General features: G+C 40.9%; 5 protein-coding genes across 5 annotated transcripts; 3 read left to right on the forward strand and 2 right to left on the reverse strand.

The window, feature by feature from the left end:
• Positions 1–205: 205 nt before the first annotated feature.
• On the reverse strand, positions 206–3,993 carry psma2a (proteasome 20S subunit alpha 2a). The gene is made up of 8 exons (XM_046400151.1): positions 3,842–3,993; positions 3,258–3,334; positions 2,740–2,872; positions 2,270–2,392; positions 2,060–2,141; positions 1,638–1,711; positions 1,204–1,261; positions 206–1,124 (listed from the first exon to the last, which is right to left on the reverse strand). The coding sequence occupies exons 1-8, from the start codon at positions 3,880–3,882 to the stop codon at positions 1,008–1,010; spliced, it is 705 nt and encodes a 234-aa protein (XP_046256107.1). The 5' UTR covers positions 3,883–3,993; the 3' UTR covers positions 206–1,007.
• A 540-nt stretch (positions 3,994–4,533) lies between these two features.
• Positions 4,534–7,224, forward strand: mrpl32 (mitochondrial ribosomal protein L32). The gene is made up of 3 exons (XM_046400152.1): positions 4,534–4,714; positions 4,986–5,182; positions 5,728–7,224. The coding sequence occupies exons 1-3, from the start codon at positions 4,618–4,620 to the stop codon at positions 5,974–5,976; spliced, it is 543 nt and encodes a 180-aa protein (XP_046256108.1). The 5' UTR covers positions 4,534–4,617; the 3' UTR covers positions 5,977–7,224.
• A 522-nt stretch (positions 7,225–7,746) lies between these two features.
• Positions 7,747–10,299, forward strand: zmp:0000000930 (telethonin). The gene is made up of 2 exons (XM_046399607.1): positions 7,747–8,457; positions 9,232–10,299. Exons 1-2 carry the CDS (start codon positions 8,324–8,326, stop codon positions 9,587–9,589), a joined length of 492 nt encoding a protein of 163 aa, XP_046255563.1. The 5' UTR covers positions 7,747–8,323; the 3' UTR covers positions 9,590–10,299.
• Positions 10,300–10,441: 142 nt separating this feature from the next.
• On the reverse strand, positions 10,442–13,738 carry ccdc127a (coiled-coil domain containing 127a). The gene is made up of 4 exons (XM_046399606.1): positions 13,598–13,738; positions 12,776–12,913; positions 11,828–12,072; positions 10,442–11,734 (listed from the first exon to the last, which is right to left on the reverse strand). Exons 2-4 carry the CDS (start codon positions 12,903–12,905, stop codon positions 11,288–11,290), a joined length of 822 nt encoding a protein of 273 aa, XP_046255562.1. The 5' UTR covers positions 12,906–12,913; positions 13,598–13,738; the 3' UTR covers positions 10,442–11,287.
• A 117-nt stretch (positions 13,739–13,855) lies between these two features.
• Positions 13,856–21,040, forward strand: sdha (succinate dehydrogenase complex, subunit A, flavoprotein (Fp)). The gene is made up of 15 exons (XM_046399605.1): positions 13,856–14,005; positions 14,703–14,786; positions 15,070–15,231; positions 15,445–15,588; positions 15,998–16,162; positions 16,289–16,437; positions 16,546–16,670; positions 17,807–17,975; positions 18,102–18,297; positions 18,419–18,590; positions 18,854–18,972; positions 19,237–19,348; positions 19,460–19,590; positions 20,292–20,405; positions 20,526–21,040. Exons 1-15 carry the CDS (start codon positions 13,943–13,945, stop codon positions 20,610–20,612), a joined length of 1,992 nt encoding a protein of 663 aa, XP_046255561.1. The 5' UTR covers positions 13,856–13,942; the 3' UTR covers positions 20,613–21,040.
• The last annotated feature ends 1,213 nt before the right edge of the window (positions 21,041–22,253 follow it).

Consider the following 22,253-nt stretch of genomic DNA (forward strand, 5'->3'; position numbering starts at 1 on the left):
ACTGACCGATGTTACAGCGCGCTCTTCTCCAAACATGCGAGCAAGCGCGCGCTCATTAGGAAAGCAAACCATGTAGTCTTTTATAGTTTTACTTTACACATTTAATAAATCATTTAATTAATAATTAATTTTATAAATTGCCTTAAACAGCCCTCTCTAACCCCCTCTAAACAATGGCATAGTAATTCAAAACGCGGAGTCAACATCAACTCATCATCTTTTATTTGAATAAATGACAGATACCAGAAGAAAAAATACAAACTCTCGAATTGTTAGTGCCTGAAAAAAGGAGTACACTGTAAAACTGCCCTACAGGCAACTTGATCCTGATAGTAAAATCTCAAGGCTTTCTATTGCATTCTCCTTTCCACTAGTCCTTGTATGTTTGAGGGATACAAATTTAGTGCTACAAGGTCTCTAATAACCTTGTTACATCTGATTTTTTTTCTGCAATCACAGACCATTTTTCACAATGGGTGCAGGCAGAACACTGAATAAACAACCACGCTTGGCAGTGTGGCCTTTGCAACAGTAATGATGTAGATGTAGAAAAATGAAGAATTCAATGGAAGTTGAGATTTCACTCATCAGAGTCCACATTCCTTTTTATATGCACAGTAGGCAACCGTCACATTTCACAGCACCAGGATATGTGTTTGACAACAAAGCCAATTAGTGATGTAATAACTTGAGGTCATCATTTCAAAGCCAGTGATGGAGTTTGGACAATACAGTTGTGAGTGGGAGCCACATTAGCACACACAGAAAGAGAAAATAGGTCCTGGTGCAGTTCCAAAGAGGCAGTCTGATTCTGCCAGCTTATATTCATAATCTTGAATGTAATGAAGTTGTGGCCGTCATCCTTTCGTGTTTCATGTTCTTATGTTTGACCAAAACACAATGAACTGTGGCTTACAAAAACGTGTTATGAGACTGTTGGCTACTGTGCTGTTATGCCTTTGTCTTGAAATGGAGCCTGAAAGCCCAGTCATCATTGGAGGGTGTGTTCACACAATGGCTGCCAGGTAGTCTTTCACCTCCGCTGGGGTGAGTCTTTTGAAGCCGGCTTCATTGCAGATTCCCACCTCAATGTTCTCCTCTGTCATCTGACCCTCAAAGCTCTCCTGAAACACAAAGATGGAAGGAGCGTGAATGACTGATCAAAAAAAAGGACCACAGTACTGCTGAAGACAAAGTCCATACCTTCAGTGTCAAGATGGCTGTGTGGATGGCATCTTCCAATTCCAGATCATTATTATACCTGGAGAACAAAACAAAACATACTTTCAACTGAAGTTGTTTAATAATAATTTATTTTCTTTGTTTTTCATGCTTATCAGAAATGCAAGGCTATCATTTGTTACAATTCCGACTCAAAATGCACACCAATAATGAAACAACATTCACAAATTTGAATAAATCATATCTCTAAAACAGACCACAACAAATACGTTGATCGTTTAGATACCGCAGTGTGTGTCCTGCTATGGGAGGCTGGCCACCAAAAGTCAAATACAATTGTGTTAGTACCAAGCTCAACCCGAAGATAAAAAAAATCTACCTTCTATAAATTTCATACCCAAATATTATTTTATTCCATGTGTCATAGAAAAATGCCTTTAACTGTAAAAACTTACCTTTTTTCAAGGAATGTTTTTCCATTAACATAGTTCTTGCCCATGGCTGTGGCTTTCCATGCAAAATATGCACCCTGACATTCAGAAATAGAAAAATGAAAAGCCAGCAAAAAGTTCAGCTTCTGATCAAATTACAAAAAAAAAAAAAAAAAAATCATTATCAAGTCACTGCATACTGACAGCGACTGGAATAAATGTTGAGCACATTCCAGAGCGGATGACAATACTTTGAGAAAGGACATAAAAGGGTAACAGTGCCTAACCAAATAATGTACAATTAATTTGTTACTAGGCCATCTAGGATTCTTTAAATAATGAAACAATATTAATAAAATAATTATTAAACTTTAAATCTGAAAGAGCAGATAACTTCAAGTACATAGTGTTTTGCAGCAAATACAAAAGTTAGTAAAATAACATACAGAGGGGTCTGACTGGAACAGGTAGGGGTGGTCTTCATCCCATCCAGCTATCAGCAATGAAACGCCGAACGGACGCACTCCACTGTAGAAAAAAAAAAAAGAAGACAGATTAAATTTAGAAATTATTAGTGAATATATCTTACCTTTGAAATATAAGTGTAATGTGTCTAGGAGCAGCATGTGTATTAGTGCATCATTGTGTGTACCCACCCAGATTGTGTGTATTCTTGCATAACAGAAGCCACTCTCTGGACTAGCTGGCCTGTGGGGATTGGCTCTTGGTAAACCAGGTAGTACTGTTGTGCCAGTTTCCGGGCTCGTCGCACCAAAACCCTGTAAGAATGACACAATTTATTCATTTATCCGTGAACAAGATGTTCGGCAGTCAGTTAAGCGTGTGCGCACACACACACACAGTCTTTTGCACACAAGATATGGAAGTAGCAGGCGTGTAAGAAATTATTGATACCCACAAATATCACAAGTTTATGTTTTGTGATTTCAATTATCAAAAATGCTCAAAATGTATTTTTAATTTATAGTTACAGGCCAAGTCAGTAGTTCATTCTGTGTTGTGTTGTGTTTAAACTCCAGACTTTGGAAAAAGACAATTCCTGTTTTAAAGTTATAAAAGAAACAATCTGCAGGCATTCTGTTCACTGTTCACAAAGAATCCCCACCTGTAGTCAGGTCCCATGCCGCTGTAGACCATGCCTATGTGTTTAGTGATAGGCTCCACTTTGTGGACACTCTGCTCATCATACAGGATGGACTTTTGTTTCTTCTCAGTTGCCAGGACAACTCCATTGGAAGCTGAAAACCAAAGAGAACATCACCATTAACGTCTTCACAAATCCAGACTGCTGATCTTTTTTTTTTTTTTTTTTACATAGAAAATATTTCTGAATTCATTTACACTTTAGGAATAAGTGTAATTTAACCTTATACTTGATGCATGTTCTGAAAATCAGACATCAAATTAATGTGTTTTCATATGTTCATTAAAAAGCTTCTTAATTAAAAGCATTTAATTCGTTATCATTTTTAAATAAGAACCTTTTTAATAAAGATATGAAAAGCTTACTTAAAATCATTTAATTTATTATTATTATTTTCTTTCTAGTCTTAAAAGGCCCGTGGCTCACTTTTGATCCAAACCAAACAGTTTCATATGCTCCACATTTCCAGGACTCCATACCTTTGATGCCCACTGAGGGGGCTCCGGCTGCTACAGCTGCCAGAGCATATTCAATCTGGACCAGTTTACCCGAAGGGCTGCGGGAAGGAAAACATGGTGCTGCTTTAATATGCTGTACAAAGGAAAATAAATTAAACGACATGTAAATACAATAACTGCTGTGCTTTGAAAATGGGATAAGACGAAACCGAAAGCAAAGGCTAAAACAACTGACTCATCTGAGCTAATTTAGCTAACCTAGTATGTGGAATATCAGCATGAAAACTGACCAGTTTCGATCTATTCTGTCATAAGATCAAAAATGAAACAATTTGGCGCCTTAATTTTATCGACAACAGAAGGAACACCCTGTCTCATCTATTTAATTTAAAACCTGTTACTCGACATGCTGTTAACGTTAGCCGATTCATTAAAACCCGGCAATGACAGTGCACCAACTACACTACGGCCCCTAAAACCTAATATTCCCATCAAAATGCAAAACCGTGCGTAAAGTCTATCGAATCTTAATTCAACAACAACCTCTACAGGCTCCAAGTTCAGATGCCCATTACGAATTTCGTGACAATTTTGACAAAGTTTACCTAAATGTGGTGAGAGAAAAACTGTATCCTCGTTCCGCCATCTTGTTCTTCTTCTTCTGCTCTGTGTTGACTGGAGACTTCCAAATCTACGTAAAAGGTGCGTATACTGCCACCACCAGTGACAAAACTCAAAACCAGGTCCTGTCATTAGACCCATAAACCAAGCAATATTTTAAAAGCAAAAGGTCTCCCTGGAGCTTTTCTGTGTCTTTAGAAGTTGAAACTACGCATAATCTGTTTAAATTCCGATTGTTTAAAATAGTTTAAGACCGGAGAATGATATAACATTTTGAATGATCAATTATTTGCACCAATGCTAGACAGTTACAGTAATCTGGTGATACTTATATACGTCACCTGTCAACTTCATCAGTTTAAATGATAAACCTCAAAAATAATTCAAAACTGACCAAGCAAGATCTATAGCATATAGCTATAATCTATAGCATATAGCTATTTAAGTGTAACCAGTACGAGACAACAAGGCAAAAACTGTATTTAGTTCTTACTATCATGACAAAGTCTGAGAGCTAACAGAGGACAGATTTGGTTTGAAGAATTAACTTGGAAGGCGTAAAAACTTTTTGTTAAATTAATTAACACTCAATAGTGCAGATAGGACTCGTGGCCACTAGATGGTAGTAAGTCGTCTAAAGTCGTCGTGTCCGATGGAGATTGAGCAGAAGAAGTACAGTGTGATGTCGCGGTTTGATGACGCACAGAATCTCGGTGACCGTGAGTGACATGTTGAAAGGAAGGAAAGCGTGGTGACAAAAATGATGAATTTAGCCGCTTTAGTGCATAGTCTCAGATATTCTTTGCTACACATTGAAAGAAGACTTCTGCAGGCAGCGGGACTGGACAGACAGCTGGGTGAGTTTACTGACTGTAGCTCAGGACCACAACTAACGTCGCTGCTAATCATGGCAACAAGCTCTGTTCCCGTCACACATATATTCTCTCTCTGTTGTTATTTCAGTTTGAGTTAATCCAACGTTTGAACTGACTGCCTTTGCCAGCCACCTGTCTTTGGTTGCCATCGTCCCTCGGCTGTCTCTATATTAGCATCTTTTATCTGTTGATGTTGTACTGACTGACTGGGGAAGCATTGATAAGACAGAGACAATGGTTTTCCTGTGTGCAGCTCCAGCACTGGCAGTGAATGGCCCCAGCCTCCTTCCTCAGCTCGACAAGGAGGATGAGCTGGAAGAGCAGCAGAGCCCACAGCAGCCCCCTGGCCTCCTAGGCAGCATCTTGTGGATGGCAGCACCCAAGAAGAGACGTACTATAGAGGTCAACCGCACCAGGAGGAGGGCTGACAACAAGCTGCTAAAAGTGAAGGTACAATAATTAGTGCCAGCCCTGGATCCTTTCGCACCAATACCCAACCATGCCTATGTTTTGGTCTAACTTAGAGTAGTCACACTAGCTACTTTAGTTGGGTGATATATTGGCCCAGAAATAACTGAAATAAAGTATATTATTGTCATTCTAAGTCTTCATGAATAAGTACACCCTTTCAAAGACCAATGAACTTTTAATTATTAAAAATATTCAGACATTGGAATTGGAATGTGAAGAAAGAAAAAAATTAATGTTTTTTATTTCTTTAGTGTACAAGACTGATTGACATATTTTAAAATAGTATGTGACCCTGGTAACCTTCAGTAATAAAGGAACATCTTGCACCAGAACCAGGAAGAATAAATGACAATACTTTCACTAGAGGCAGGCCAGTTAACAAACTGATCACACATATAACAGCGTTGGTTTATTGGCCAAAAAATAGCAAGAAATTGCCAAAGATATGCCAGAAGTTATTTAGAAATAGTGGTTTCATAACACTGTTCGACCCTCAGTCTCCACTCTCTGTCTCCTTCTCTCAGAACAACATTGAGCCGTGTCTGGAGTGTGGCCACTTGAAGCAGAAACATAGCTTGTGTGGCTTCTGTTATGCTAAGGTGTGCAAGGAGACAGCTCTGATTCGGCAACAGATAGAAGAAATGGAAGGCGGCCCACTGAGGGCCCCGACTGTGGAGACTGTTGTCCTGTATGAGGGTGAGACGCCAAGCCAGCAGGACAAAGACAGGCGGATTGTGGAGCGGGCCAGGAAGAGGCCTGCCTGGTTCAGCTAATGATGCTGAGATATTAATGAAATATACCCTCAGACCAGCACAGATCTGGTTGGATACAGACTGATGCTTTAGTTGATATAGTAAACATTTTGTCCAGTCTGTCATTCTGTAAGTGAAAGAGGTTCGTGAATCAGTTTTGTTTCTACAAACAAATCCCATGAAAGTATTGTTTGGTCAGCACTGATACCAGGAGTCTTGCTAAATACTGGCACTTCAGACATCCATTTTCCCGTATCTCTGTGAGCATGCTGTACTATAACAACAAGGTGTGGTTGGAAAAAGTTCAAAGATTTTGGCGTTTTTGGCATCGAACATCTTGGTTTAGTTTTAGTCATTGTTCGAACTTTTTTTTTTTTTCAGAACAAGTTTGACACATTTTCAACTGAAAGAATTCAATATGTGGTACTTGAATATTTGAATAAATAAAACTCTGCTCCAGTGCTATTAGCATGATACAGGAGGATTACGAGTGTTAGCCTGCACCTTTTATTAAGACTACAAGTTTTGTCACCCTCTGATTAATCCTGAGTGGTTTAATTCCAACCGTAAAATGGATGAAATTTGGATGGAAGATGGACACAATCTATTTATTGGCGAGTGGTTTCATCTCAGAACGTCAAAGATGGAGAAGCAACATGGAATCAGATTTCTTAAGGTTTCACTTCTTTTAATCTAAAAACTGTAATTGATAGATAACAAGTGATGACTGTTTGTAAATGAATACTAGAATCACTGTAATATCCCTGCTCATATTAAATAACACATTAATTGCCTACTCTTATGTTGCTGGAACAGACTCCTTGCATACCTTCCATTGCCTCAGTCACGCCATCGTACGCCCTCTGATTCAATTTCACCCCCACAGTTTGATGAAGGTGGGTGTTGCCAGTGTCCCCATGACAGCACAAGTAACCAGAGTTTAAAGTGATATTCCATCAAGGAGCTTCAAATACTCACAAAGCACTGAAGTAGCAAACAATTCACTGATGGAGGTCCAACTGTTGTCTGCAGACAGTAATGATACACAACAGAAATGTAATGTAGAAAACAGTTTCTGCCATCACATGAGTTTTTTCAGTTTCAGAGGTCTGGAAAGCTTTCTATTGCACAATGCCACAGCTCAAATCCTGCTATGTTTATCTGTGCCAGTAAACATTAAGTGTAAATCCAGCAAGGTCTTTTAATTGCGTCTCAATCTTTTTTCGCAGCCATCCATCGTAAATGAAATAAAATGATACCAGAAGAACATCTGCTGTCTCACTTTCCGTCACTCTGTCTCATTATAGCCCACATTCACAGGGAGGTAAACCATTTGCAGAACAGATGCACAGTGTCAGTGGTGACAGAACTAAAAAAGCTTTTTGCAGTTGTGGACATTATTTTGGCGATAGAGCTGATGATGGATTAATGAACTGGATTATGAATGTCAGTCAGTGATCTGATTGCTCTCAGCTGTTTCTTCCTGTGACGTGGTGTGAGAGACATCTGAAGAGTAGGGGAAAATCGTCTGAAGGGAAGGGAAATCTTAATGCTTAGCATACCAAGACATTTTGGACAATGCTATGCTTTCAACTTTGTAATAACAGTTTGGGGAAGACTCTTTCTATTCCAGCATGACCGTGCCCCAGTGCACAAAGTAAGCTCCACAAAGACATGGCTGGATGAGTTTGGTGTGGAAGAACTTGATGGACCCGCACAGAGTCCTGATCTCAACTCCATCAAACACCTTTGGGATGAACTGGAACAGACATTGTGAGCCAGGCCTTTCGGTCCAACATCAGTGTCTGACCTCACAAATGTTCTACTACATGGGCATACTGGGCACACATTACCACAGAAACACTCCAAATTCTTCTGGAAAATCTTCATAAGTTAATATTGTTTGTTTAATTTTTAACATGATTTCTCTTATCTACAGGTAAATAATGCAAGACAAGTACTGTACATTCAAAAAATGACATGAGCAGGGATTTACATTCAAAATTCATCTGGATTTATGTGGTCGACTTGTGTCATGGAAAGAGCTAAAGTTCATTTTCAAATGAAAACCAACCTTCAGGATGCCTGAAGTGAGGACATTCACTACAAAGTGATGCAGAGGACTAAAAATAGAAACAAGACTGGACATTTAAGACGTTGCCTGACACACACACTCATCTCAGACTACTTGGTGCACATCAAGACACACACATTGATGACAATATGATTATCTGATAGCTTGTTGTTATCTATTTCCTCTGAGCTTCACACAAGTCAAGTCAGACACGAGTGAAAGGGAACGTGTGTCTTCTTGGCACATGGTGGCTTTTTAAACTGAAGTAACTGACCTTGTGGAGACCATCACAGCATGCACTGTGTGAGCAGAGGAGGTTGCTACCTGGTGAACTCCTACTGTGATCTTCAGGAGGACAACCGGTGGAAGAAGGAGAGCTATCAGGCATGTTGGCTGGACCTCGTCCTTGAAACAAGACCGCAATACAAGTAGGTTGTTCTTAACTGAAATGTGAACTTTGTATAAGTATTTGTAGATTGTGTAGCACTCAGTATGGTGTTGTGACAAAGTTAGAGCGTGTAGTCTCATTATGTTTTACTGTAAGCACATGACATGCTCTACTTTGACTGAGAAATACAGCGATGCAGCAAACAACTGCTGCTGCACTGCCTTGCTTGGGTTGAAGCTTTCAGGCAAACTGAACTTAATGACCTCATCCTGATTAGTGATGTCACTGCAGGTATGCTGCCTGTGACGGCTAAATGAAAAACCTTTCAAATGTAATGTGTTCAAAGTTTCAACTAACGAGGAGCAGCAGTGCAGCAGTTTTCTTCTTGAGTCTTTCAGTGTGGATGTACCTTTAAATCTATAAGCAGATGGTCACAGCACCACTTTAGTGTGTCACAGACAATATGATAATATTGTGTAAATAATCCAGCGCAGATGTTGGGCCTTGTAGTTCTTTTGAGGGTTCATTTGGTTGCCTTTTCATTCACTCATTAAGTGTAATTGTTAGTTATGGTTACAGACTCTCTCTCTCCTCTTTCCTACACTTGTATTTTGGATATTATTAATTTTCCAAAAAAGACAGAGACACACAGTAAACAAAGTTAAACATGGATTTGACCAATGGAAAATTTTGTTGTTGTTCAAATTGTCTCTAGATAGCGCCATACTGCCATTATTGTGAACTCTTTTGGCCATGATTAGCGTGTAGTGAAAAGCTGACAGCCCTAATCTGGCGAGTGTGTAATGTGTTCCAGGCTGACACTGTCAGAGGTAGACAGCCTTCGCAGAGAGAGTTACAAGGAGCAACAGGTGGTCCACTTCATGGTCCAGAGGAGTCCCAGCCAGACACTGAGGCTGGGCAGAGACAGCAAAGCCATGACAAAGCACCAGCTACCCTTCTTCAACACCAGCAGGGATCGACATCGCATCAGCACCTTTGGGTGTACAGAACAACAGCCAGTTGTACTGAGGAAAGGAAATAATGAAGCGGATAAACAGGAAGTGACTACCATAAGCCAGGACGTCAGGAAGCCAGCCAGAGTGAATTTCAGAGCCTCGAGTCTGATGTCGTCACCGAGGGAAATCTCTCATCGGCTGCAGAGGAGGGAGTGAAGCGAGGACGTGGAGGGTATTGCAGTAGTAGATTTGTGTGATGATATACAGTTTTATAGATATGACCACATTCTGACACAGAATCTTTACAACGATTATAGGATATTCAGCCTTCCAGGAAGAGATTACACTTTTGTCAGGGGTCTCCATGCCTAATAAAGTTTCATGAAACAGCGTCTGGAACCTCATTTTGTCTCCTGTTTTCCTGCCGGAGAAAACACATCCACTTACTTTGCACTGTGTTAGGATCGGTAATTTTGTAATGAGTCCTTTGTTTCTGTCTATTCCTGTTGCATATTGTTTTTTAACATCTGCATTTTGAGCTTTCACTTGAAATAAATGATCATTCTACAGCATACAAATCAAGGGCCCGTCAGTAAGATGATGTTATATTTTGGTAAATCTAGCAGTACTTTTGAGATTCTCAGGAGAATACAAGAACAGCCTGGACAGGAATTTCTTTCATCAAAGATTTATTCAGAGGATTTCACAGAATGGTTTCGGTCAGCACATTTGAATTTACCGTATTATATCCAGCACATATTCGCCAAGTTATGGTGAAAACAGAAAACGCTACAGCTTTTGTTAACCCTTTCATTACAGGGGTGTGGTATGATGAAAAAAGTTGGCGTTTGACTGCTGTTGTTGCAATACTGTGGTAAGGTGCTGTAGTACTGAGGACTACTTTGAGCTCTGTTCCCTCATTTGGATTCAAAAGAACCTCAGCATCCTGTTTCTATTATAAGATAAGAACTTTACTGATCCCACAGGAAAGTGTTTTTAACAATTGTTGATTATTGTTAAAAGGGTCCCACAAACCTGCACTGAAGAGTAGAAACACAAAACCAGTGGTCAGAAGCTGATACGCTGTTTTATTGGCTTTAGGCTATGTACCATAAATAGCAACACAGACCAGAGTGCACAGAGAGATGTCAGAGATGGAAGGAAAACCCCATAATGTTATGGACAGAATGCGTTGGTGTGTGTTGGTATAAACAAACCAAGTCACACGGATAATACAATAAATATCTCGTGCAGAGAGTTTGTCCTCATATTAGTGTATGAAAAACACATTCCACATAAAGACTTCACTGACTCTTTCATCAAAACATTGTTGGAGAAAATACTCTTGACAATGTGTTCATGATTCCCAGCTTTTCTGTTCACCATGGCAGTTTCTCTTGTTATTGTGACATTTTCCCTAAAGATGCGTATGTCGTATTACATCAAATTAGGAACAGTTATTAGAAGGCATAAATTCAATAAATGCACCTGGCAGTAATTCATGACACTCAGAGAATGAGAATTGTTACAAATATTCTGACAGAATTTTCCAATTTTTCCAAGTTCATATCCATATCCAACAGGACTGTATGACTTCAGTGCAATTTCATCTTTATGTGTTTTCACGCAATTAATTTAAAACTAATGTGTGTTAACTGGGGCGTCTGAATTTATAGTAATCTTGTATTTTGGCATGCTGCAGAACAGACAAAGGGATGACAGAGATTAAGGGAGGAACTTTGAGAGGTTGACCATTATCTTGTTGAGACTGCCTCCTGTGTGTTTCCATAACATCACTATAAAATAAAGAGAACTACAAGGAGCAAAAAACACATGCATTTTCTATTCCTGATCCAAACACTTTCAACATTCTTCAGAGTCAAATGAAAAACACCAGCTTGAGTTTGTCTTTTGTCACTTTGTGTAAGACTGGATTTTCTCTCCTAATATGGCTTCTTCAGCTCTCTTGTGTTTCTGGACAGTGACCTGCAGCTGCCAGTACCTGAGGTACACCCACATGAGGCTTCCATTCTTCCTCTTGTCCATGTTTAGTAGGTCTGCACAGTACTTATCTCTCTTGAAAATATCCTTCAGATCAGACTCTAGATCCAGTTCTGCCCCAATTGGTTCTCTGACGACCTTAAGAAGCATGTTCTTCTCCATCTCTAGCCGCTGGTCTCGAGGTTGGAGGGGGGAACAATAGACGTTCTGGCGTTCCACGAGCTGACCCTCTAGCTCCTTCAGAGTGGTAGTAGCTCGATTATACCAGTTGTTCTCTCGTTCCAGGGCTTGGTGCAGCACAGCCCCTGCAGCGCCAGACTTTACCAGCCTTTGCTTCTCTCCCTCCAATGCCTCACGCTCCTTGTAAGGGAGATGACAGTTAGGTTAAGCAGTAGAAGAGAACCATGCACAAAAGCAGAAATGGAGAGTCCAACTGGGACTGCCAGATTTTACCTGCTGTAACTGTTTCCGTTCCTCCATCAGCTGCTGGCTCTGGGAGACCAGAGCCTGCCTGTAGCCTCTGACCCTCTGTCTCTCCTTCTCCAGCGCCAGCTCTAGTGTAGCTACTGCCCTGTGCTGCTCTGTCAGTGTCTCCCGGTACCGTGCCTCCATCTCACTTTTTATTGTGGACACATCTTTTTCATATTGGGCTTTGACCTTCTGGATTTCCCTCTGAGACTCCTTGGTCCAGATCCAACCTGAAAGCATAGTGGGAAATAAGACAGTGACTGGGAAGATGTTTAATTTTATATACAGACAAAAGTATTGGGACATGTGACATTACATCAACAGGGAGTTTAATAACATTGCATTCTAAACACACAGACAGCTTTGCAGCTATTACAGCTTCCACTCTACCGGGAGGCTTTCCACAAGATTTTGGAGTGTTTCTGCCCATTCACGCAGTAGAACATTTGTGAGGTCAGACACTGATGTTGGACCAAAACCCCTGACTCACAATCTCTGTTCCAGTTCATCCCAAAGGTGTTTGATGGGGTTGAGGTCAGGCCTCTGTGTGGGCCAGTCATGTTCATCCACAACAAACTCATTAAACCGTGTCTTTATGGAGATTACTTAGTGCACTGGGGCACAGTCATGCTGGAATAGAAAAGGACTTTCCCCAAACTGTTACCACAAAGTTGGAAGCATAGCATTGTCCAAAATGTCTTGGTATGCTGAAGCATTAAGATTTCCCTTCACTGGACATAAGGGACCAAGCCCAACACCTGAAACACATCCCCATCCCAATACTTTTGTCTACATAGTGCATGTACCTGCTTGTCTCCCAAGTTTGACGGGTCTGAAAAGTTAACATGATATTGGCAGGACCTTGAAACAAAAATTAGCACAACTTAAAAAAAAACTGTCTGTATTCACAAACACATGTCTTGTGTAACTTACGAAATGCAGCCAGTCCCAGCATGGGGACCAGCAGGGCGTAGTTCCATTGGTTCCCATCACCGGCCCCCGCCCCCCTTCCTCTAGGGTCTGGTTGGATGTTCCATCTGGGGGGGTCATTCAAGTTGTTCATGGAGGTTGCTGTCACATACATGTAAACAGAACAGGCAAAAGCTGCAGTCACCACTGAGTCCTTGACATAACGAAACGGTAAATGTTCAAATGTAGCGACACAAACTCAAAGTTGCTCCTGATGTTGCAGTGTCATTGTCAGGCACTTCTCCCACTGACACTGCAGAAAGGACTACTGGGTGACAATAACGAACATGTTACAGTCAATGTTAGCAGCTGCAGTTTTAATATAAAATGGCCTAGTTGCAAACATAATCACATTATCGTAAATTTAAGTGCAAAGCCTTTTACACCGACACGCAGTGTCCAGGTGTCTTTGTTTTGTAGCTCACGAGAGGAAAGTGGCTCTAGCGCTGTTTTCACTAACAAGCTGCCAATCTTAAGTGTGGCATTTAGAGATGGTATCGCAAATGAGCAGTGAATGTGAAAGTCCATTAGCAAATAGCTTAGTTAGCATTAACCAAAACACTGTAACGGGGTGCAACAGCAATGTGTATAACATGACCTGTAAGTTTGACAGCTCAGCTAACCACAAACAGGTCTAGCTAGGAGCTAACATGTTAGCTAACATTCCAGTCAGTTGGTTCACGCTCGCTAGAGCATCTCATACAAACATAACAATTGACATAATATCTTCGTAAGTCCCACTACAAGTCAGTATATGTCTCTTTATAACATGGTGCTGTGTCTCACCTTGAATGAAAAGTCTAGGTCACTTATACATTTGTTCCTGCACTCCGAGTTATACAATTATCACGCTTTAGCAGTTCATCTATGCACACCGAAGGTGAATTGTGGAACTGAAATGAAATAAAACTCTCTTTATGTCTCAAAATTAAGGTCTGTGTATATTTATTCGTAATTATTAAATCTGTCAAAGCAGTTTTTACTGATAAGAAAATGTCAGCAAATGTGTTTATGATATAACCATTAGGTGTATTATAAGGGAGACCCCCATTTTTGGAAAGTAGTTTGGTCCGGTGCAACAGAATATCTGAACCGCCACCTCGCCTCTGAGTCGGTCCCTCAACTGGCATCATGGCGAGTGTTCGTGCTGCGTCTCGTCTCCTCTCCAAGAGGATACTAACTGAAACAAAATCAGTAAGTAGTAACAATTGATTATTAAATCTTTTACACGTTTGTGTGTGCGCTGTTTTTGTGTGCCTTTTGTTTATTTTATTTTTTTTTTCACCCTGACAGAAAGAATTTTGCTGCTTTCATAACCAGCAGATTCTGACTTGCGTAATCTGCGTTGTGTAGATTAGGGAGTTTCAATGTGACACCACAAAGAAGAGCTGTTTTGCGAGTTCAACTAAAATGTTTAATCTAGCCGTAAAATCTCTGCTTTTTTCACATTATGCATAGGATGTAATATTTTCATTAAACTGTCATCATAACTGAGGTATTTTATAGCGTTTCCAAAAGATCCTTCGGTTGCCCTTGTGGCAAACTGCCGCTGTATATTAGCTAGCAAAATGTTAAGAGAACCAATGAAAATAAAGTTAGCTAAAACTAAAGTAATCTTATAATGACACCATATGTCATCAGATGCGTTGTAAAATTTGCTCTTTACTAAATTATTACGGAGCGTAATGGTTTATTTGGGATTGCTATGGAGGAGCCATTGGAAAGACACAAAGCTGCCTTCAGCATGTGAGTAAACGTAGCATGTTTGTTAGCAGAGTTTGTTCTCTGTTGGTAAGCAGCAACCTGTTTGGTTAATGTTGTTTATTTGAACAACGCTGCTACTTTTGCTCGATATTCGCCACCGATTTTTAAATTGTTTTGTTTTTGCCAGGTTCCGGCTGCTGCAGTCCAGGGTTCCCGGAACTTTCACTTCTCCATCTATGGCAAGAAGAAAAATGCAAAAGTATCAGATGATGTGAGTTCCATTTGTCCATGTGCGTTGATCAGCATTTAACAGGGCTGTTACCAGGATATAGTGTTCTAGATGGTTAGAAATGTGAATCTGTAGGTACTTATTTTGTTCACTGCAGCATCTGATGTCAATATCAAAGTTACTTTTTTGATGATTCAGAATAGTTAGCATTAAGCCCATCTTCAGCTATGCATGTTAGCTGCAGTCCCTGATTTTAGTAAGAAATTCAGTTTCCACTAGGTGCAACATAATGTTGACAGCGACATCTCTCCTTTGTTGTTTCCAGATCTCTACTCAGTACCCGGTCGTGGATCATGAGTTTGATGCTGTGGTGGTAGGAGCTGGAGGAGCAGGACTCAGGGCAGCTTTTGGTCTGTCAGAGGCTGGCTTTAACACTGCCTGTGTCACCAAGCTCTTTCCCACCAGGTCTCACACTGTTGCTGCACAGGTATAACAACACATTTTATATGTCTGTTGAGGGTATCCATTGTTTGCATGTTTTTTTTTCCCAGGCACAAATTCTTCTGTGTTTATTAGACTGAGAGTTAACAAACTCATAATGATTTGTTATGAATATCCAAAGCTTCATGTAAAGATACGTGACAGTAGTAATGTGTCTTTTTAATTTTACTGAACTGCTAAATATGAACCTGTTTCACAGGGTGGGATCAATGCAGCTCTGGGTAACATGGAGGAGGATGATTGGAGGTGGCATTTCTATGATACAGTAAAGGGATCTGATTGGCTGGGAGACCAGGATGCTATCCACTACATGACAGAGCAGGCGCCTGCAGCTGTAGTGGAGGTAAGATCTCCTGTTCATCAGTGATTATGTAAGCTGACCATTACTGGCCTTTTGGCACCAAAAGAGGAAAGCCAGAGAATGTTATTTGACAGGAATATGTGACATACAGTTCATGAAAAACAGCTGCTCCATTTATTTCATTTAGAACCCAAAACACTGTTACAATTATAAATAACTCAACTAAATCTTAATGATTATTTTGTCAATTCATCCATTCCATCCATTAACATGATGTAATGTCATCCTGTTATTTAACTTTATTCGGTGTATGAAAAAATAAAATCTTAATTGCATGAACTTATAAGATGTGGTAATATTTTGGTTGAAATGTCTCACATACATGTTTATGTGACATTTTTGAGTCACAACAGCAAATCTCGACCTCATGTTGCTTGTTCCTCTTTCCCAGCTAGAGAACTTTGGCATGCCATTCAGCCGCACTGAAGATGGGAAGATCTACCAGAGGGCCTTTGGAGGTCAGAGTCTCAAGTATGGAAAAGGAGGCCAGGCCCACCGCTGCTGTTGTGTAGCAGACAGAACAGGACACTCGCTGCTGCATACCCTTTATGGAAGGGTAAGCCCACACACCTGTTCTCCCCCTTTTCTGCAATTTAATTCATATATAAACTTATCAATTTTTCTGTGAAGTACATTTTGACCTTATTTCATGTGTCTGTCTGCCCTCCTGTCTTCTGTTTAGTCACTACGTTATGACACCAGTTACTTTGTTGAGTACTTTGCCCTGGACCTGCTGATGGAAAATGGAGAGTGCAAAGGAGTGATTGCTCTCTGCATGGAGGACGGCTCTATTCACCGCTTCAGAGCCCAGAATACTGTCATTGCTACTGGGTGGGCTATTCACTGACTGTTTGCAAGGACAGAAGAAGTGAATTGTTAACCAGTTCAATGTAGTAAACAACTATATGGTTTATGAATGAGTTGTATCTTTCCTTTCAGGGGTTATGGAAGAACTTATTTCAGCTGCACATCTGCCCACACTAGTACTGGAGATGGAAATGCAATGGTGACCAGAGCTGGGCTGCCCTGCCAGGATTTGGAGTTTGTACAGTTCCATCCCACTGGTGAGGAAAAAGTTCCATATTAACTCATTAAACCCAAGTCAGTAAATGGTTATGAAACAGCAAAGCAACAGAATAAAGGCAGAATCTTATTTTGAAAGTCAGCCCCACAGTGGCTACATGCATACTGAAAAGACATGGATAGATTTCTGATATTAGTTGTACAGTACAATGAAAATTATTCTATCAGTGACAGTCCAGAGTCCATTATTTTATTGTCTGGCAGTGTATTTGATAAGGTACTGTGTAAGTAGTGTGGAGTGTTTGTCCCTGTGTCAAGCTGGTTGACTGTTTACATTGAGCTCCAGTAATAGATTTTATAGACTTTAAAGACAAGTAGTCATCTTTATTTTTGTTCCTGCTGGATATTCGACACCAGACTCTTCAGTTATGTGTGAAGTAGCCCGGTGATGGGGCCTGTGGCAGGTCACTGAAAGCTGAGCTGTATCGTAGTCTGGAGTGTACAACCAGAATTATTGTAGACTTTTTCAATAGCTGCTTAGATAGACTGTTTTGTGTTAACTCACAGCACTGACCAACAATAGCATAACTAATATAAACATGTTATTTTTATTGTAGGATGTAATAGATTGATGCTTATCTAGCTAGTACACTGAACAAACATGAGCACTAGAAATGATTTGAGGGTAAAAGAAACCTTTCTGCTGCTGAAGAGAAGTTCGTTGGTAAAATTTCATTGTGAATGCCACAGTAAACACACTTAGCACTGTTCAGTCAGTAAAGCACATTATTATAGTTGACTGATGTAGCATTGTGTTATAATGAAACTGTCAGGATTTTGTGTTCACAATGTTGACTTTATGCTTTATTGAGAAAAGATGAGTATATGGTTAAAATCTTCTACGTAAGCTAAGAATCCTATGAAGTGTTTTCCTTTCAAAGATAACTACCATTTAACTGTTCTTATACTTATCTTATTTATTCATAAACCTTTGGATCCAGTAGCAAAACCGCAATGCAGAGTAAAAATGTGTTCCACATTAGAACAGAGTCAGTATTCTGTGACTGAACACTCTGGATTAGACTCGATACAACATAGATGTTGCTGTCAGTGTTTACAACTGAACTCTCACACTCTGCCAATGCAAGTCCCTTTTTTAACATGTGCATCGTTACAGGCATCTACGGAGCTGGTTGTCTGATCACAGAAGGTTGCCGTGGTGAGGGAGGGATCCTGATCAACAGTGAGGGAGAACGCTTCATGGAGCGTTACGCACCCAACGCCAAAGACCTGGCCTCCAGAGATGTGGTGTCTCGCTCCATGACCATAGAGATCAGAGAGGGCAGGTATGAGCAAAATGCTTGTGCATGCAAAAACAATTGCTTCAATCGTCACTTTGTTTTCAGGCTTTTGTTCTTGAAACAATTTGAGTATGCTGCTGCTTAACTTAATTTCTGTTTTTATTTTTCCAGGGGTGTTGGTCCAGAGAAGGATCATGTGTACCTGCAGCTTCATCACCTGCCTCCCCAGCAACTGGCCACAAGGCTGCCTGGTATCTCAGAGACGGCCATGATCTTTGCTGGTGTGGACGTCACTAAAGAGCCCATCCCTGTCCTGCCTACCGTTCATTACAATATGGGTGGAATACCCACAAACTACAAGGGACAGGTTGGTGCACAGCTGTCTGTATCCATACAGCCCCGTTCCCCCCAGTCTCTTTTGGTTGCTTCACTGTGACCGTCCCCCACCCTACAAAGTGGCATACCTTTTTTTAATATTTTCCCTTCAGGTCATCACTCATGCCAATGGAGTCGACAAGGTGGTTCCTGGACTGTATGCCTGCGGAGAGGCGGCATGCGCCAGTGTCCACGGTGCTAACCGACTGGGCGCTAACTCTCTGTTGGACCTGGTGGTGTTTGGCAGAGCTTGCGCCCTCACCATCGCTCAGGAGCACAAACCTGGTGAGGATGCCTGTTGATGAGTTTTATAACCATGTAGAATTATGCTTTCTTTTTCTTTGGTCATATTTGATACTAGAACATTAGTAGAATGCTCATCTCACAGAAAAAATGTGTTGGCATGTCATTCTTCTTCTGTTGTGATATCAAATAACTCCTGTGCTTTGTCAACATTATTATTCTGCACTAACAGGATAATACCAGCATTCCAGTACACACTGCCTGCTTGTATCACTGCTCACTCTGGTGTTTTGTTTTCTCTCCAGGAGAGAAGCTGTCCCCTCTGCAGCCCAGTGCAGGAGAGGAGTCTGTGGCCAACCTGGACAAGCTGCGGTTTGCCAACGGAACTATGAGAACCTCTGAGATCAGGCTCAATATGCAGAAGGTAGAAACACACACAGAATTAGACCTGTAACGTTGTGAAAGGGGGAAAAATATAAATGTGTTTGAAAAAAGTGTAGGTAGAGGTAATCAAACATCCCAAAATCATACATTTAGTTAATGTTCATTGCTATGCAGTAGTAAGTCACCATGATATTGTGTGTGTTGACTCCTGCTCTGTGTTAATCTGTCTTTCCTTCACTAAGACCCACGGAAGCATCTACAGACAAACAAAAACCATTTTGTCTCTTCCTGACTTTGCTTACAGACCATGCAGGCGCATGCTGCTGTGTTCCGTACCGGCTCTGTTCTTAAGGAGGGATGCGACAAGATGGATGCTGTTTATCAGACCATGGAAGACATCAAGACCTTTGACAGAGGTACTTCACCAGTGCCTGTTTCTGTCTGCTTACAGTTCCTCCCTCCTTATTGTAGAGAATGGTGCCATAGTATTACAATAGAAGTGGTTCAATAAGTCTCCTGTCCTCCAGGTATTGTGTGGAACACAGACCTGGTTGAAACATTGGAGCTGCAGAATCTGATGCTGAATGCTGTCCAGACGATCCAATCCGCTGAGCAGAGAAAGGAGAGCAGGGGAGCCCATGCCAGAGAGGACTTCAAGGTTGGGTTTACTGTTACCATGCTTAACCTGTCAGTGTACAACAGCATCTGTCCTTAGACTCTCGATTTGAGACCTCAGGAAGAGCCACAGAGGAGGGATCCCTCTCATAGGGGAGACAGACGTGCAACAGATATCATGTGTGCAGAACAGATCAGCAAAATCACAGAATACACAGATTACAATGACAGCATTTCTGATACAAGAAGATGAAATGTATGTGAAGGAAGAACGTGGATACAGAAGGACCACTGAGGAGTCTGAGGTGTCACCAAGAAGGACCAGTGCCGTACGACCCTCTCTCCACCATGGTGACCTGGGAGAGGACAGGAAGTTAGAGAACCTTTGTCAGAAGTTTTCCATTTGTTGTGTTCTTGTCGGCAGGACAAGCATGAGTTATAAGTACTTATGATAGGAGCCCTGTGTTCTGGGAGCATAATGCCCAAGGTTAGAATGTAAGGTTTAATGAAGTTGAGAGGTCTGAAGGGGTGAACTACTTGTGTGTCCTTGTAGTGCTTTTCCTTTGCTTCTCTTTTCTGTCTTCCAATCTCTTTGTTAATGCCAGTGTTCTTCTCTACTCACTGTTGTTTTGTATTTCTTTTTGTGTGTCTGTGGATAATTGCCTAAATAAGCACGTATAACTTCTCGCTCTGTATTGCAGCCAGTCCTTCCTCTGACATTTCGTTTCCTGATTTATATTCCAGGACCGTGTGGATGAGTACGACTACTCCAAGCCTCTGCAGGGTCAGGAGAAGAAGCCCTTCGATCAGCACTGGAGGAAACACACTATGTCCTACTGTGACCCCAAGACTGGAAAGGTACAATGCCTTTCAGTGTGTATTGTGGTGGTTACAGCAGGATATTAGGCCATTCTTGTATTACCGTTAAAAAGCCAGTAGTCAGTAATATGATTTATCTTTGTTTTTGTCTCATCACAGGTGACTCTGGAGTACCGCCCCGTTATTGACAGTTCTCTGGATGAGCAGGACTGCGCCCACGTCCCCCCTGCCATCCGCTCCTACTAAGATCTTCACGCCCCCCCCCCCCTTCCCTCTCTGCTCGCATCCAAATCACTCATTTATTTACTATTTATGGCTATACTTTTAATGTAAAAGAGCTGACACATGTAACTATTTAGATCAGTTAAATACAAAACTGAACTTCATTCCTTCATGTCACCGTCCTGTTCCTCTGCTTTATGTGTCTTTTGCCTTCATTCAGTCTGTTTGCAGCAGATTTCGGCATTGTTCTTGTGAACGCTCACTCTGTGTGAGCTGGTCTTCTTTGTATATATATCATAAGGCACTCAAGACAAGTTGATGATTCCAGCCTCCAGCTGAAGGAAAAAACCAGAACAGTTAAGATGTGTGGCACCACTGAAGCTTGGCCTTTTGTGATAACACCACACTCATTTTCTTGTCTTGCATTGCATTAAATGCTTCTTTAATTATAACTTCTGTCTTTTGGATTTTTGAAGTGAAGAGATTGTGGGAATGAAGTAAGTTGCAATGCATGTGTCCATCCAGCCACAGAGGAAGGTTTTAAGTATGTAAATAGTGAATAAATGTACAATAAGATATACATTATGTACTTGTTGAAGTAGAAGGTAGATTCTCACTCACTATGGCCTTCAGTCTCTGACAGTATTTACCTCTGACGATGCTTAACATGGTGTGGTACAAATTAAAGTGCATCTTCATCTAGCTCCTGTGCAGTAAATAATCAGCTGATGGATGTATTTCAGCTTAGGCTATCAGTAGTTAACCAAATTAAGCGGCTTGATGTGCGATTTGTGTGTTTCGGTTTAGCCACATTGTGGCTTTATTATATATTTTGCTGTTGCTGTTGCACATCAGAGTATATAATCAAATCAAATCACCACTGAGGACACATTTCATTAAGAGTCAGTGAAGTACACAGAGCTGTTTGAGTTTGGGGCTTTTTAACTTGCTGATTAGTGTTCTTCCAGAAGTTCTGAATTATTCTGAGCACCAGCGTCAGTGACGGCTCCAACTGCTTCGGGAGCAGCTGTAGCGGTTCCCATTGAAACAACCAAGCTGTGTGTCATGGAGAATTGATGGGAAGTCCTCTTACGACTTCTCACCTTCCCTGCCACTGCCCAAATGGGGTTGAAGGATGTACTCAGTGTGATCACTTGAAGCATTGAACTTCATGTGTCATGTTTCTTGTACTGAATTATTGAAAGGGTGACTTAATTTATTTTGCCTGTTTTAAAGAAAGTGGGTTCATTTTCTTCTGGTTTTGCCATTTGTACTTCTTTTCATATGTTTAATAAAGTGTAGACTATGCAGAGAAGCAAAAGCTCTTGGTTTGTCTTGGTTTGGTGGACAGGAGGTGGACACCCACATACTGTAATGCCATGCAGTTAGAGACCCACACTAAATCATGTAAGTAACTGGAAGGGTATCTGAGGATGATGTTGCATTGTTAGACTGACCAGTTAGGTTTAGTCTCCTGATTTAGTTACCACACATGAAGCAGGTTGTAATTAGGCAATGCAGGCAAGTTAACACAAGTAGTTTGTGTTTTAAATGCTTTACATGGTATCAGTGGAAGAGGAAAACCCATGATGAGCTGCTCAGCTGTCAAACATAAAATTGCCTTTGATATGAAATAATCTGATATTTTTTTATTCACAAATCTTT

The sequence above is a fragment of the Scatophagus argus genome, chromosome 9 (assembly GCF_020382885.2).
Source record: "Scatophagus argus isolate fScaArg1 chromosome 9, fScaArg1.pri, whole genome shotgun sequence".
Classification (NCBI taxonomy): Eukaryota; Metazoa; Chordata; class Actinopteri; family Scatophagidae; genus Scatophagus; species Scatophagus argus.

Excerpts from the sequence above, each read along its gene's own strand:
- psma2a (XM_046400151.1), bottom strand. The coding sequence starts at position 3,882 with ATGGCGGAACGAGGATACAGTTTTTCTCTCACCACATTTAG. Across the intron at positions 2,393-2,739 it reads GGCATGGGACCTGACTACAG|GGTTTTGGTGCGACGAGCCC; the intron begins GTGGGGATTCTT and ends TCATTCTTACAG. Across the intron at positions 1,125-1,203 it reads CAGCCATCTTGACACTGAAG|GAGAGCTTTGAGGGTCAGAT; the intron begins GTATGGACTTTG and ends TTTGTGTTTCAG.
- mrpl32 (XM_046400152.1), top strand. The coding sequence starts at position 4,618 with ATGATGAATTTAGCCGCTTTAGTGCATAGTCTCAGATATTCTTTGCTA. Across the intron at positions 4,715-4,985 it reads GGGACTGGACAGACAGCTGG|CTCCAGCACTGGCAGTGAAT; the intron begins GTGAGTTTACTG and ends TCCTGTGTGCAG. Across the intron at positions 5,183-5,727 it reads ACAAGCTGCTAAAAGTGAAG|AACAACATTGAGCCGTGTCT; the intron begins GTACAATAATTA and ends TCCTTCTCTCAG.
- zmp:0000000930 (XM_046399607.1), top strand. The coding sequence starts at position 8,324 with ATGCACTGTGTGAGCAGAGGAGGTTGCTACCTGGTGAACTCCTACTGT. Across the intron at positions 8,458-9,231 it reads GAAACAAGACCGCAATACAA|GCTGACACTGTCAGAGGTAG; the intron begins GTAGGTTGTTCT and ends AATGTGTTCCAG.
- ccdc127a (XM_046399606.1), bottom strand. The coding sequence starts at position 12,905 with ATGAACAACTTGAATGACCCCCCCAGATGGAACATCCAACCAGACCCT. Across the intron at positions 12,073-12,775 it reads GCTGGGACTGGCTGCATTTC|GTTGGATCTGGACCAAGGAG; the intron begins GTAAGTTACACA and ends CTATGCTTTCAG. Across the intron at positions 11,735-11,827 it reads AACGGAAACAGTTACAGCAG|GAGCGTGAGGCATTGGAGGG; the intron begins GTAAAATCTGGC and ends CTCCCTTACAAG.
- sdha (XM_046399605.1), top strand. The coding sequence starts at position 13,943 with ATGGCGAGTGTTCGTGCTGCGTCTCGTCTCCTCTCCAAGAGGATACTA. Across the intron at positions 18,591-18,853 it reads CGCTCAGGAGCACAAACCTG|GAGAGAAGCTGTCCCCTCTG; the intron begins GTGAGGATGCCT and ends TTTTCTCTCCAG. Across the intron at positions 20,406-20,525 it reads GTGACCCCAAGACTGGAAAG|GTGACTCTGGAGTACCGCCC; the intron begins GTACAATGCCTT and ends GTCTCATCACAG.